Below are 13,141 nucleotides of genomic sequence, written 5' to 3'. Positions count from 1 at the left end.
CACAAGGACTTCATACTTTTTCAAAGACAGGTTTACACATATCATTTCATGCTTATATTCGTTTTGGGTGAGGTGATATGACATAAATGTATTTGGGGAGAGTTAATATTTCAATTACCCCCAACAGTGAAGAAAAACGAAAGAAATATTGAGAAGATTCGTGTTTGAATCATTAATCTTACCCTTTCGGTCATATTTGGTAAAGAATATATATCTTTATATATCCATCATACATATGATGGATATATATTATAGAGCCACCACTGACTTGGGAGGACTGACTTGTACTCTGTGCCCTCCCTCCCCCCCCCTCCTCTGTCCCCTGTGCCCTCCCTCCCCCCCCCTCCTCTGTCCCCTGGACCCTGTGCCCTCCCTCCCCCCCCCCTCCTCTGTCCCCTGTCCCCTGTGCCCTCCATCCCCCCCCCCTCCTCTGTCCCCTGTACCCCGTGCCCTCCATCCCCCCCCACCTCCTTCATCCTGAACGTCTTTTCCCTCGGAAAAATGGGGGATAGAGATTGGAGGGCGAGGGGGGAAAGGAAGGAGGAGTTCTCTCCCCCTTCCTCTCTCCCGCTTAGGCCGCCTTCACTTTATTAAAATATATTCCTTCGCCGAAGGAACCTTCACATAAAATATATTGTTATGGAGCAATGAAATCACTAATGTATTAAGGAACTTTTTTAATTAACACATTTAGGTACATGTGCATTTATGCAGCAACCCTAGACTATATGAAGGGGCGTGCAGTGTGTGCCTATACTCCCCTTCTGAAATCTGAAGGGGCAAAGTGAAATCTACAACAGAAATTCCATCTATCATCATACTATCATGCAATAAGAGTCACATATATTAATCATCCAACAAAATCAGCAAACTGAATGTTACTACTGCTCGGCTTAGACTCAGCTATAAGTATTTCTGAGAATTTTCATTGCCTCCTAATGTAGACCTCACTTTATGTATCCTCTTGCGTCGCCGTCGTCAAGTCCGTTGTTTCCTCAACCAGCGGTCCTCTTGCGTCGCCGTCGTCAAGTCCGTCGTTTCCTCAACCAGCGGTCCTCTTGCGTCGCCGTCGTCAGGTTCGTCGTTTCCTCAACCAGCGGTCCTCTTGCGTCGCCGTCGTCAAGTCCGTTGTTTCCTCAACCAGCGGTCCTCTTGCGTCGCCGTCGTCAAGTCCGTCGTTTCCTCAACCAGCGGTCCTCTTGCGTCGCCGTCGTCAGGTTCGTCGTTTCCTCAACCAGCGGTCCTCTTGCGTCGCCGTCGTCAGGTTCGTCGTTTCCTCAACCAGCGGTCCTCTTGCGTCGCCGTCGTCAGGTTCGTCGTTTCCTCAACCAGCGGCCATCTTGCGTCGCCGTCGTCAGGTCCGTCGTTTCTTCAGCCATCGTCTTGGTCGTCGTCCCCGGCAGCGGGGCGCCACGCCACAGTGTACCTAGGAGCCCGCCAGGACACAATGTTAGCGATCACCTCCACGCCATGTGAACCTCGCCGCTGAACACTATTTATGAGAATTCGGTGCTGCGCTGTGCATTATTACTGCTGTTTATATCATAAACAGACTCATGTTTTTTTCTTCAAGTAATATAACCTTTTTTTCTAGTGCGGAGCCTCAGGCCCGAAGATTTGTCTACACAGCAAGTTTAGGAATGCAACCCCTTTGGAGCTGTTGTGAGGTGGAAGAGAATAAGGTCACTGTGGAAGTGTAGTGAGGTTACTGTAGGAGAGTATAGTGAGGTTACTGTAGGAGAGTGTAGTGTGGTTACTGTAGGAGAGTGTAGTGAGGTTACTGTAGGAGAGTGTAGTGAGGTTACTGTTGGAGAATGTAGTGAGGTTACTGTAGGAGAGTGTAGTGAGGTTACTGTAGGAGAGTGTAGTGAGGTTACTGTAGGAGAGTGTAGTGAGGTTACTGTAGGAGAGTGTAGTGAGGTTACTGTAGGAGAGTGTAGTGAGGTTACTGTAGGAGAGTGTAGTGAGGTTACTGTAGGAGAGTGTAGTGAGGTTACTGTAGGAGAGTGTAGTGAGGTTACTGTAGGAGAGTGTAGTGAGGTTACTGTAGGAGAGTGTAGTGAGTTTACTGTAGGAGAGTGTAGTGAGGTTACTGTAGGAGAGTGTAGTGTGGTTACTGTAGGAGAGTGTAGTGAGGTTACTGTAGGAGAGTGTAGTGAGGTTACTGTAGGAGAGTGTAGTGAGGTTACTGTAGGAGAGTGTAGTGAGGTTACTGTAGGAGAGTGTGGTGTGGTCACTATGGGAGAGTGTAGTGTGGTCACTATGGGAGAGGGTAGTGTGGTCACTATGGGAGAGTGTAGTGTGGTCACTATGGGAGAGCGTAGTGTGGTCACTATGGGAGAGTGTAGTGTGGTCACTATGGGAGAGTGTAGTGTGGTCACTATGGGAGAGCGTAGTGTGGTCACTATGGGAGAGTGTAGTGTGGTCACTATGGGAGAGTGTAGTGTGGTCACTATGGGAGAGCGTAGTGTGATACCTGAAGCAAGAAGAGGTAGGAGGGAGGCTGCTGGGGCCTCCACCAGCAGCACCAGCAGGAGGCCAGCCACACCGCTCATCACCACATCTCCCACCACTAAGTACACCTGCAACACCAAACATAATACACTGAAAGACATGATGCTGTAGTGTAATACATTACTAGGTATCTGTACCATGCAGTATGTAATAATTCATTACAAAACATTACCCTTCAATATTATGCACTTCAATAACATGAGAAAAATATACGCATGCAAAATATTATACCATACGGTAATGCACGAGGCTAAGGGAAGATGATATTCAAGAGTAGGTGTTGCAGGAAAAGGAGTTGGTCCCACCAGGTAGGCCAGTCACGCAGGGATAGTTCAGTGTAATGGAAAGGTTGCGGGGTGAGGGCCGGCGCCACCACGATTACGTCAAGGACAGAGGATTTCACGGAATATATATATTTATTATTAACAATAGTGCAAGTAGTAATCCTATGTTGAAATTTCTTTCAAAATGTTGCAATACTTGACGGTTTAAAAGTCTATGTATGTTGTTATGTTGCTTCTTTCTTTGATGGTGAGTTGAGTCCTTCAAATTCTGTAATGTACATAGCCCACGGCATTTCATGACGAAATGTGGGAGACATTTTAAGCAGACACAAGCTCAGCCAGATATTGACACAACGCAAATTCAACTCTTGTAAATCGCAAGAATTCATTGATAACGACAAAAGGCTATTATATTAATATTTTGAAAACAATAGACAATAAGTATGTAGACAGGTATTTCATGACGCTGATCGTAAGAGCAATTACAGCTGTTTTTGACTCTACCGATCAAAGATCAGAAAGAAAAAGAGATCAATCTTGACAGTTATAGAGGAAATTTATCTTTCTCATGGACTGCGACCTATCAGACAAATACTTTTTTTGCACCATGCATTGGCGAATATTATTCATTAGATAAAGAACTATTGAAAATGTAACAAGGATCTTGAATGGAAAGAATAGATGACTTGAGATGAATTTATGTATGAGGCAGATGTGAACAGAAGTGAGGAGTTGGAGTGAGGTGGTATACCGGATGAAGCCTCGCGTGTTTTGTGAGTATAATTAATGTCATCCGACAACTACAAGAGACAAGGAGGTCTCTGTGGAGCTTGGCAGCTAGTCAGGTGCCTGGAAGGATGGAAATAGCTTGTACACCGTGTCTTATGCCCATATGGCGTAAGAAAATAGAAATTCAGAGGGGATGTATTTTGTACCAAAGGGATGATTCTGAGAGGGATAGACAATAAGACTTGTTTGGGAGAAAATTAAGACTGGTGGAGTGTCCTGCTTGAGGAGCTGAGAGACGGCCTCAGAACACCAGGTCAGTATTTGCAGCCACCGCGGTTAACCAACCATTCCGGATGATATCCTTATGGATGACCGGATGATAGTGTGAAGCAAAAGTCAGAAAGCCTATCTCCAATGACGTCAGATGCTAAGCGTCTACAGAAATCAGAAAACCTAGCGCCGGAAACATGGGTACAGGAAAGTGGCGTAGCAGGGAGGTGGGCATAGGAAAGCTGAGTAATAGGTCCAGGGGAAATGCTGTGAATGGGATAAACTTACAGCTGTGAGGTGGTGGTAGTGGAGCTTGTGAGGGGCGGCGGCGATGAGTGTCTGCAGCGGCAGCGACACAAGGAACACGCTGTAGGAGAGACGACCCAGCGGCGCCCACATGGGACGGGACGCTAGCCTCGCCACCATTCCTGTACACATCAACATTACTGTACGATTCTCAGATTCTCATTACAGTGATATTATTAATAAAAAACTAAGTTATGTACTGTGAATACATAGGAGGAAATAGGAATAGCAGAAAGCGGCAAGGCAAAATTAGTTTGCTACCTTGAAGAACTCTACCTGCTTGAGCAAGCCCATGAGCTCGTAGAAATGTTGCTATAATATTAATTAATAGTAAATAGTGAGAGTTAGAATTGCTATGATTATTACAAATTGTATGGGAAAATTGTATACTCGTACTGAACCAAGAGTTTTATATATTGATGTATATTGATTTTGTATATTGATGTTTATATGATGTACAAGAATGTAACAACTCTTGTATATATCTCAAAAAAAAAAATATTAACATTGCCTGGCGATGAGTCACAATAACGTGACTAAAGTAAGTTGACCAGACCACACACTAGAAGATTTTTATTATTATTATTATTATTTTCTACCACAGACGTGGCCACACATTTACAATGCTAACCAGCATATATACATTTTCTTCTGTCCTCCATGGACAGGGTTAGAGATGTGTTAAACATATAGTTCAGGGGTTTATTGAACAATCAACCACAGAAGGTGATTCGGTACTTTTAAAATGCAAACCTAACCTACATACGTAAATACATAGATACACAGATTTACGTATGCCCTACATAAAGTGTTCGATGTGTCTTTTACATAGTGTCATTAATGTGCATTTACAAAGGTGAAATGTAATTCTGATCAGCTTCCATATATTCTTTATACACATACATATACATACACACATATACGTACATATACATATATACATACATATATATATACACACACACATGCATTCACATACATTTGTCTCTTTTACTCTGACAGGGTGAGATAGCTGATAGAGAAACTAGTGTGCAATAAGCACTTAATCACTGAAGGTGATTAAGGTGCTTTTACAAGCTCAGGTTATATAGTTACATCATATACATACATTGTATAATTGATACATTACATGGTTAATCTTGGGTACAAGTCCAATATATCATCAAGTGTTCCAGTACTCATATAGTAATTACAGAGTTCAGCATACCTTAGCCCAGGAGGGCGAAAGTCAGTCAGTATGGGACATTCTACAATATAATGTTCAAGAGAGTGCATGTTTTCTTTCACAAAGTTGACACATTGTGTACTCGACATTTGGGTTTTGAGAAAGCTGCCAGATACGTCTATATCCCAGGCGTATTCTGGCCACACAGAAGGACGAGAGAGGTACACAAGTCAGCACTCTGGACAAGATGGAGAGGAAGATAGATGATGGTGAAGATGATGGTGAAGATGATGGATGCTGGAGGATGGCCCACACTGCTTGAATACTGTGTGTGTGTATTATTTTATCTCTGTGTATTTTCATGTAATAAATGTTTGTCTGTCGACAACTGATTTTTGCTCTTGTCCTGGTGAGGATTTCTAGGAAAAGTGGGAGAGATACAGCTGCAAATTGGTTGACACCGGACAGTAACATCATGAAGGGGGGAGGGGGGGGGGGGTAGGATTAGAAGATTATCCCAAAACAAGGAGAGTGTTGGTGAGTCACGGAGGCTCGACAGGGTGTGTATTCATGACCAAGAGACCAGATAGGAGTCAGACAGCTGACTCTCGCAAGTAAAGGTGATGTTGAACCCCACTCCATGATAAGACGATTTCAGTGTGATCCTTCAATATGTACTCCAGTGTCCATTACTGGGTAATTGACGACAGCAGCAGTACGTAGTAGTTGCCGTGGTTAATCTTTTATTATCAGGGAAGTGATAAGTGGTAAGTTCGTTAGAAGATAAGTGAAGGAAAGTAAAGTTTGAGTACATAAGTTTAGTTATAAAAATCCCTATCCCTGATTCAACCCAGCCGGCGCTGTTCATTTAAATACATTTAAATGAGAGGTGTTTCATTTCCCCCTTTTGTGGCTTCTCCTGAACACTAATATTATCAGGCCAACATTATTCAAATCGTGGAAAAACATTTGAATGAAACTTCCCACGGGCAAACCTCCTGGCCGAGCTATAGAACTCGTCCTAATCATATACTTAGACCTTTATAATGCACTCAGGAGAATACTAAGTTATTTCATTTATAAATTATGCACCCCATACCCATGCTGGGGGGGTGGTGGAAAGGATTACAGAGGCATATAATGGGTTCAGTGACTGAACCCCAAGACTTGGTGTAGTTCAAATCTTTACATAAAACACAACACATACTTAAATGTAGGTTTTTATCCTACGTTATCATGTCTGTTTTAAGAAGTTACCAGTAATGATTATTATTATCATTATTATTATTATTATTATTTATTATTAGTAGTAATGGTAATGTCTTCTCATAGACATAATAACATAGGATAAAAATCCACACTTGTGTATTTGTGAAATTTATGCCAGTAATTTACACTAAGTCTTTCGCACTCTCCTGAGTGCCTTGTCAAGGTCTGAGTGTATGATTATGACGAGACTTAGATTAGACATTGAGATGTAAGCCTCGTCCTAATCACACACTCAGACCTTGACAAAGCACTCAGAAGACTGCGAAAGACTTGGTGTTTATGCCTTACATAAATTTCACATATACACTTTTTTTCAATACATTAGGTACATCTGCATTTGTGCAGCTACCCTAGACTATATGTAGGGAAGTACAGTGTGTCAAAAAGCTAGCTACGTGATGCTAAAAAATCCCCATCACATAGGATAGTTAGTCATACAGAGGCATGTGATAAGTAGTCTGCACTGACAGGCTCTGGGTTCCTTATGAGGATATCATGAACACAACAGTGAATAAGGCAGCAGTGATAATAAAAGTCCCCATCTCGCAGGATGGTTAGTCATACAGGGTTGTATGCACTGTGAGGATACATATACGTGTATACATATACCTCACATACACTGTGAGGATATCTTCAAGAATACGAGAATGAATAAAGTAATTGCAAAGCTCCAGGTACCTCATGCCAACTGGTCTGAAAGGTATAATAACTGGGCATTCGGTGATGTAGTGCGAGAGATCATGTCCCAGTTTCTGCTCACAGAGTTTGCACCTGGAGTGCTCAGGATTGGGAGATCCGTCACCTGTAGCCACCTGCCACAGGTAACGGTAACCCAACCTGATCCTGGCAACCACTGTGTCGCACAGTCTGGTGGACGTTTTGTGCTGTCCATAGATATAGGTTTCAGATCTGAACAAATCATATTTTTTATACTGGTGCTTTCAGGTCGTTGGGAGTCAGTAATTTCTTTCCTGTCAGACCTGAGTGTTTGGACCAATACAGTTTTGACAGCAGAGATGGGGATACCTAGATCTAATTCAACTTCATCTTTGTTACACGCTAATTTGGCCGCAATGTGTCTCATTATGATGGGTTATATTTATGTGTGATGGTATCCATACAAAGGAGATTCGAGACCCTTTACTCTGTGCATCTGGAGGTTATCTGGAGATGATTTCGGGGCTTTATTGTCCCCGCGGCCCGGTCCTCGACCAGGCCTCCACCCCCAGGAAGCAGCCCGTGACAGCTGACTAACACCCAGGTACCTATTTTACTGCTAGGTAACAGGGGCATAGGGTGAAAGAAACGTTGCCCATTGTTTCTCGCCGGCGCCTGGGATCGAACCCAGGACCACAGGATCACAAGTCCAGCGTGCTGTCCGCTCGGCCGACCGGCACGCAGCAATTAGGTCATTTATAATTGGTAGTATATTCTTGCTGTCGATCTTCCAGGAGAAGTTTTCGATTGCTTGAAGAGCAGACTTTGAATCACAAAATATTATTCCTCCTCCAATGTTTTTTAATGTACTGGTAGCTAGTTGTAATGCTGCTAGTTCTGCTTGTGTGGAGGTCAGCCAGTTGTTTAACCTGACACTGACAGTCTTTGTGCAAATATTATTTCTATAAAACCTACATGCCGCTGCAGTCCGTCCAGTAGAAGATTGGACTGAGCCGTCGGTGTAGACACAGTGCTCGTGAGATCTTATATTCTCGATGGAGAGGCAATTGTTTCAAGTTTCACAAATGCACAAGTGTGGGCTTTTATCCTATTATAATTGCTGTTATTATTATTATTATTATTATTATTATTATTATTATTATTATTATTATTATTATTATTATTAGTATATTGTGGAAATATAATACAAGAGGAACTTGTAAAAGAGAGTCTGCTGGGTAGTGTTAGATTGCTTAATGAGTACATCTGGAAAAGTTAATATGTAGATGACGTCAAGGACTCGTGGGACTGACCTGGAGTTCCCTTGACAGCGTTGATCACGAAGACGGCGAGGACGCAGGCCCAGGCGGGTCTAGCGAGGGAGGAGTAGAGGGCGGCCCAGTACGGCCCCCGCCCGGCAAGGTAGCTGGGGCCCATCAACACGGCCACCACCACCACACACGCCCACCCCCACGCCCGAACCCAGCTCTGCACATACGCGGGTAGCGGCACCAACACACACATGTAAGAGAGACACTACACCTAACTTTGCGATGGATTGATTTATCAAGATTAAGCCACCCAAGAGGTGGCACGAGCATGAATAAGTGGTAGTAAGTGATAGATTTTTTGGGGGAGTGAATGTGATCTTTGGTCGTGAAAGGATATACTGCGTGCTGTGCTCGCATCTAGATCGTCAGTCCTTACTATGTGGCTGCTATCGCGGGAAGGACACTGCTTGGCAGTATTTATGAGGGTGTCCAGCTGCTGAACATTTTTCATTACCAGAAGAGTGGTTGTGTTGATGGCTTCAGGGTGATTACTGCAAGATTCAGGGACTCTTAAAGTTCTTCTAAGGTCCTTGGTTGCTTCACATTCCAGGAGATAGTGAAGTAGTGGCTTTTCTGTGATTGATTACCAGAAGATGCATTCCCTCTGTCGGGGTTCACTAATTTCCCAGTTGCATCTGTAACCTAGACGTAGTCTATATAACCGAACTGTTATTTCCCTGTGGATTCCTTTCGGGATATTTAACCTGTCTAACTTGGTGGTCTGAAGATACAATATTGCAGATGGCGAACCTTCTGCTACTCATTGGTGTAGATGGGCTTTGCTGATGTGTGAGAGTTTTTTGGTGATGGCGTTTTTCATGTACTCTAGGCTGGGTTGGATTCTTTTCTGTATCACTGGATGACGAGTTGCCAGTTTAGCAGTATCATCGGCTTTCTCATTTAATGGGATTCCAACATGGGATGGGATCCAGTTTAAGGTGATGTTGAGTCCTTTGCCTTTAGATACTTCTCCAAGATACAAAATTGTAGTAATTATTTCAACGTTGTCTTTCCACTGTGTTTTTTCCTAATATTTGAAGTGCAGCTTTTGAGTCTGTGTATGATTGCATTTTGAGTGTCTTGTGCAATCACATATGCGAATGCCTGTTGTATGGCAAACAGCTCAGTTTGGGTTGATGATACTAGTCCTCCCAGTCTCCAATATGCCTGAACGCTGGTCGTGCAAAGAGCAGCGCCAGCACTCTCATATTCTGTGTCAACCGATCCGTCTGTGAAGATGTGGGTGGCTCCTGCTACTGCAATGTTGCACATTTGCTTGTCTATGATGCGCCTTAGGATTGTTGGATTATAGGCAGCTTTTTTCATCGGAAGACTTTCTATTACTATGTTTAAGGTAGACTCCTCCTACCTAACCTCATCTACTGAGGCATAGAAAATGTGGATATTTGTGTGCCGCAACTTTTAACAGTACTCTCTAATTTGTTCGTTGGGGGACCATAACGTACAAAATGCGACGCACTGGATCAGAGGGCGGGTTGCAGCATATCCGGGTCCTGTCTCTTGTCAGCACCATTTGCTCACTCGCGCGCCTCTGTGTGGGTCCCTCAGCCTTCTTGTTGACACTCCTTATCACTATTGGCATTTTGAATATGTATAAAAATTGTAGTGAACTTTCACAGTTTTTCCCTATTGTACCGTGTGTCAATTCTCGCAGTTGTGCACGTCGCTAATAATTATTGTGAAAATTATATGGGATTGCTAATGTTATTTGAATATGGTTAATGTCTGACTGCCAGTTCTGTGTCTAAAGTTGCACTGGACCTCCTAGACAGGAGTGTTGGAATGGAGTTAAAGTTAGAGTAATGTTGTGGTGACTTACGAGGTTAAGAAGGCGGTGGTGGTGGTGGTCCAGCCAGAGGTAGAGGCAGCCGGCCCCGAGACCCACCAGGTAGGGCCCTGCACGGCACCACGGCACTATGTAGTACACATTGTAGTACACCCTGGAGGCCACACATTCCAGCCCCAGTGTAACGGGATTGAAAAAAGCTGAAAACTTGGAATTGAAATATGGAAGTCGGAAGGTAGGAATAGATAGGCAATGAGATTGAATGAACATGTTTGAAGGAATGAATGAGAACATGGACACGATAAGAAGTCATCAAACAATCATATTAATTGCAATTAAATCAATACACAATAAAAAAAATAACAAACTCACCGTAATCACGGAAATTAGAGAACCACTAATTACACTGACGCTGCATAACCTAAACTACTCATCAAAACACTCATAAAACAAGGCACGAATCACGAAACATCAATATATGGAAAATACTAATCTTACTGAATCACCGAATACCAGTCTCCTCTCATCTAATTTCCTCGACACTCAGTATTCAGAATACATCTCCACTCCGTTGCTTGTAGAAGCCATACAATAATTAGTATAAGCAGACCAACACGAAACATACTTCTCGCGACGACCAAACCACACACCAGAAGATATAGAAACGACGTGATAACGGTCCACGACAGACACAAACGTCGTCGTCTCTTCATTTATTTATTTACATATATACAAGAAGGTACATTGGGATTGTGAGGATACATAGCGAAGTAATTACATTCTTGTAAAGCCACTAGTACGCGCAGCGTTTCGGGCAGGTCCTTAATCTAAGAAACTCTTCTGACGCGAGGTCTGGGTCATAATATCTTCACACACGTTATTGTGACTCATTATATGTATACTTCCTACGTCTTGAACAAGTCTTTACCAGGTCACAACACTATGTCTTACTGGAAGACATCCACCAATATTCCCTGGACACACTAACTCATAAATTGGAACGAAATCACTGAGGGAGAAAGGGAGAGTAAAGGTGTGAGGGAGGAGGGAGTAGAGGTGTGAGGGAGGAGGGAGTAGAGGTGTGAGGGAGGAGGGAGTAGAGGTGTGAGGGAGGAGGGAGTAGAGGTGTGAGGGAGGAGGGAGTAGAGGTGTGAGGGAGGAGGGAGTAGAGGTGTGAGGGAGGAGGGAGTAGAGGTGTGAGGGAGGAGGGGTGTGAGGGAGGAGGGAGTAGAGGTGTGAGGGAGTAGAGGTGTGAGGGAGGAGGGAGTAGAGGTGTGAGGGAGGAGGGAGTAGAGGTGTGAGGGAGGAGGGGTGTGAGGGAGGAGGGAGTAGAGGTGTGAGGGAGTAGAGGTGTGAGGGAGTAGAGGTGTGAGGGAGGAGGGGTGTGAGGGAGGAGGGAGTAGAGGTGTGAGGGAGTAGAGGTGTGAGGGAGTAGAGGTGTGAGGGAGGAGGGAGTAGAGGTGTGAGGGAGATAATTGTCAGCTCCGGGGCCTCGGGGAATCCCACAATGGACGCGTGACTAGTGACTCACTCTGTTAAAGAGAAATGAAGTTAACATAATGGTGCTCTTCTGTGGACACACACACACACACACACACACACACACACACACATGCAGAGGTAGTGTGTGTGTGTGTGTGTGTGTGTGTGTACTCCAATCCTGGAGTATGCGGCCCCAGCATGGAGCCCGTACATTGTCAAGCACAAGACGAAGCTGGAAAAGTCCAAAGGTATGCCACTAGACTAGTCCCAGAACTAAGAGGCATGAGTTACGAGGAAAGGCTGCGGGAAATGCACCTAACGACACTGGAAGACAGAAGAGTACGGGGAGACGTGATCACTACCTACAAAATCCTCAGGGGGAATAGACCGGGTAGACAAGGATAAACTATTCAACACTGGCGGGACGCGAACAAGGGGACACAGGTGGTAACTGAGTACCCACATGAGCCACAGGGACGTTAGAAAGAACTTTTTCAGTGTCAGAGTAGTTAACGGATGGAATGCATTAGGCAGTGATGTGGTGGAGGCTGACTCCATACACAGTTTCAAATGTAGATATGATAGAGCCCAGTAGGCTCAGGAATCTGTACACCAGTTGATTGACAAATGAGAGGCGGGACCAAAGAGCCAGAGCTCAACACCAGCAAGCACAATTAGGTGAGTACACACACACACAATAGTGGGACATGATCACCACGAACAAGATTCTCAGAGGATTTGATAGGGTAGATAAAGACAGGCTGTTTAACACAAGGGGAACACGCACTAGGGGACACAGGTGGAAACTGAGTGCCCAAATGAGCCACAGAGATATTAGAAAGAATTATTTTAGTGTCAGAGTGGTTGACAAATGGAATGCATTAGGAAGTGATGTGGTGGAGGCTGACTCCATACACAGTTTCAAGTGTAGATATGGTAGAGCTGAATAGGCTCAGGAACCTGTACACCAGTAGATTGACATTTAAGAGGCGGGACCAAAGAGCCAGAGCTAAACCCCCACAAGCACAAATAGGTAAGCACAATTACGTGAGTACACACACACACACACACACACACACACACACACACACACACACACACACACACACACACACACACACACACACACACACACACACACACACACACACACACACACACACAAAGAACGAACACACACTATTGCTAAGTGGCAATAGGTGAGTACACACACACAAAAAGAATAGGGGTGGTAGGAGAAGAAAATGTTAAAGTGTTCAGTGAGAACCACAAGGTCTTCTCTGAATACTCATTATTTTCTTCTTCGAGGGTATGAGGGTACCAACTC

General features: G+C 44.1%; 1 protein-coding gene across 3 annotated transcripts in view; it reads right to left on the bottom strand.

Moving 5' to 3' along the window:
• Window positions 1-662: 662 nt before the first annotated feature.
• The window catches only part of LOC123763992 (O-acyltransferase like protein), a 33,660-nt gene continuing 21,181 nt past the window's right edge, over window positions 663-13,141 (bottom strand). For 2 of the 3 annotated variants that reach the window (XM_069330126.1, XM_069330127.1), the window contains 4 exons: window positions 10,366-10,486; window positions 8,508-8,682; window positions 4,086-4,225; window positions 663-2,582 (listed from right to left, as the gene is read on the bottom strand). In XM_069330126.1, coding sequence (XP_069186227.1) covers window positions 1,635-2,582; window positions 4,086-4,225; window positions 8,508-8,682; window positions 10,366-10,486 — 1,384 coding nt within the window. In that variant the 3' untranslated portion in view covers window positions 663-1,634. The remainder of the gene's footprint in view (window positions 2,583-4,085; window positions 4,226-8,507; window positions 8,683-10,365; window positions 10,487-13,141) is intronic. The other variant, XM_069330129.1, reaches the window with a different exon arrangement.

This window comes from Procambarus clarkii, chromosome 23, assembly GCF_040958095.1.
Source record: "Procambarus clarkii isolate CNS0578487 chromosome 23, FALCON_Pclarkii_2.0, whole genome shotgun sequence".
Classification (NCBI taxonomy): domain Eukaryota; kingdom Metazoa; phylum Arthropoda; class Malacostraca; order Decapoda; family Cambaridae; genus Procambarus; species Procambarus clarkii.
Note: the sequence above shows the minus strand (reverse complement) of the source record. Positions and strands in the feature narration are given on the sequence as shown.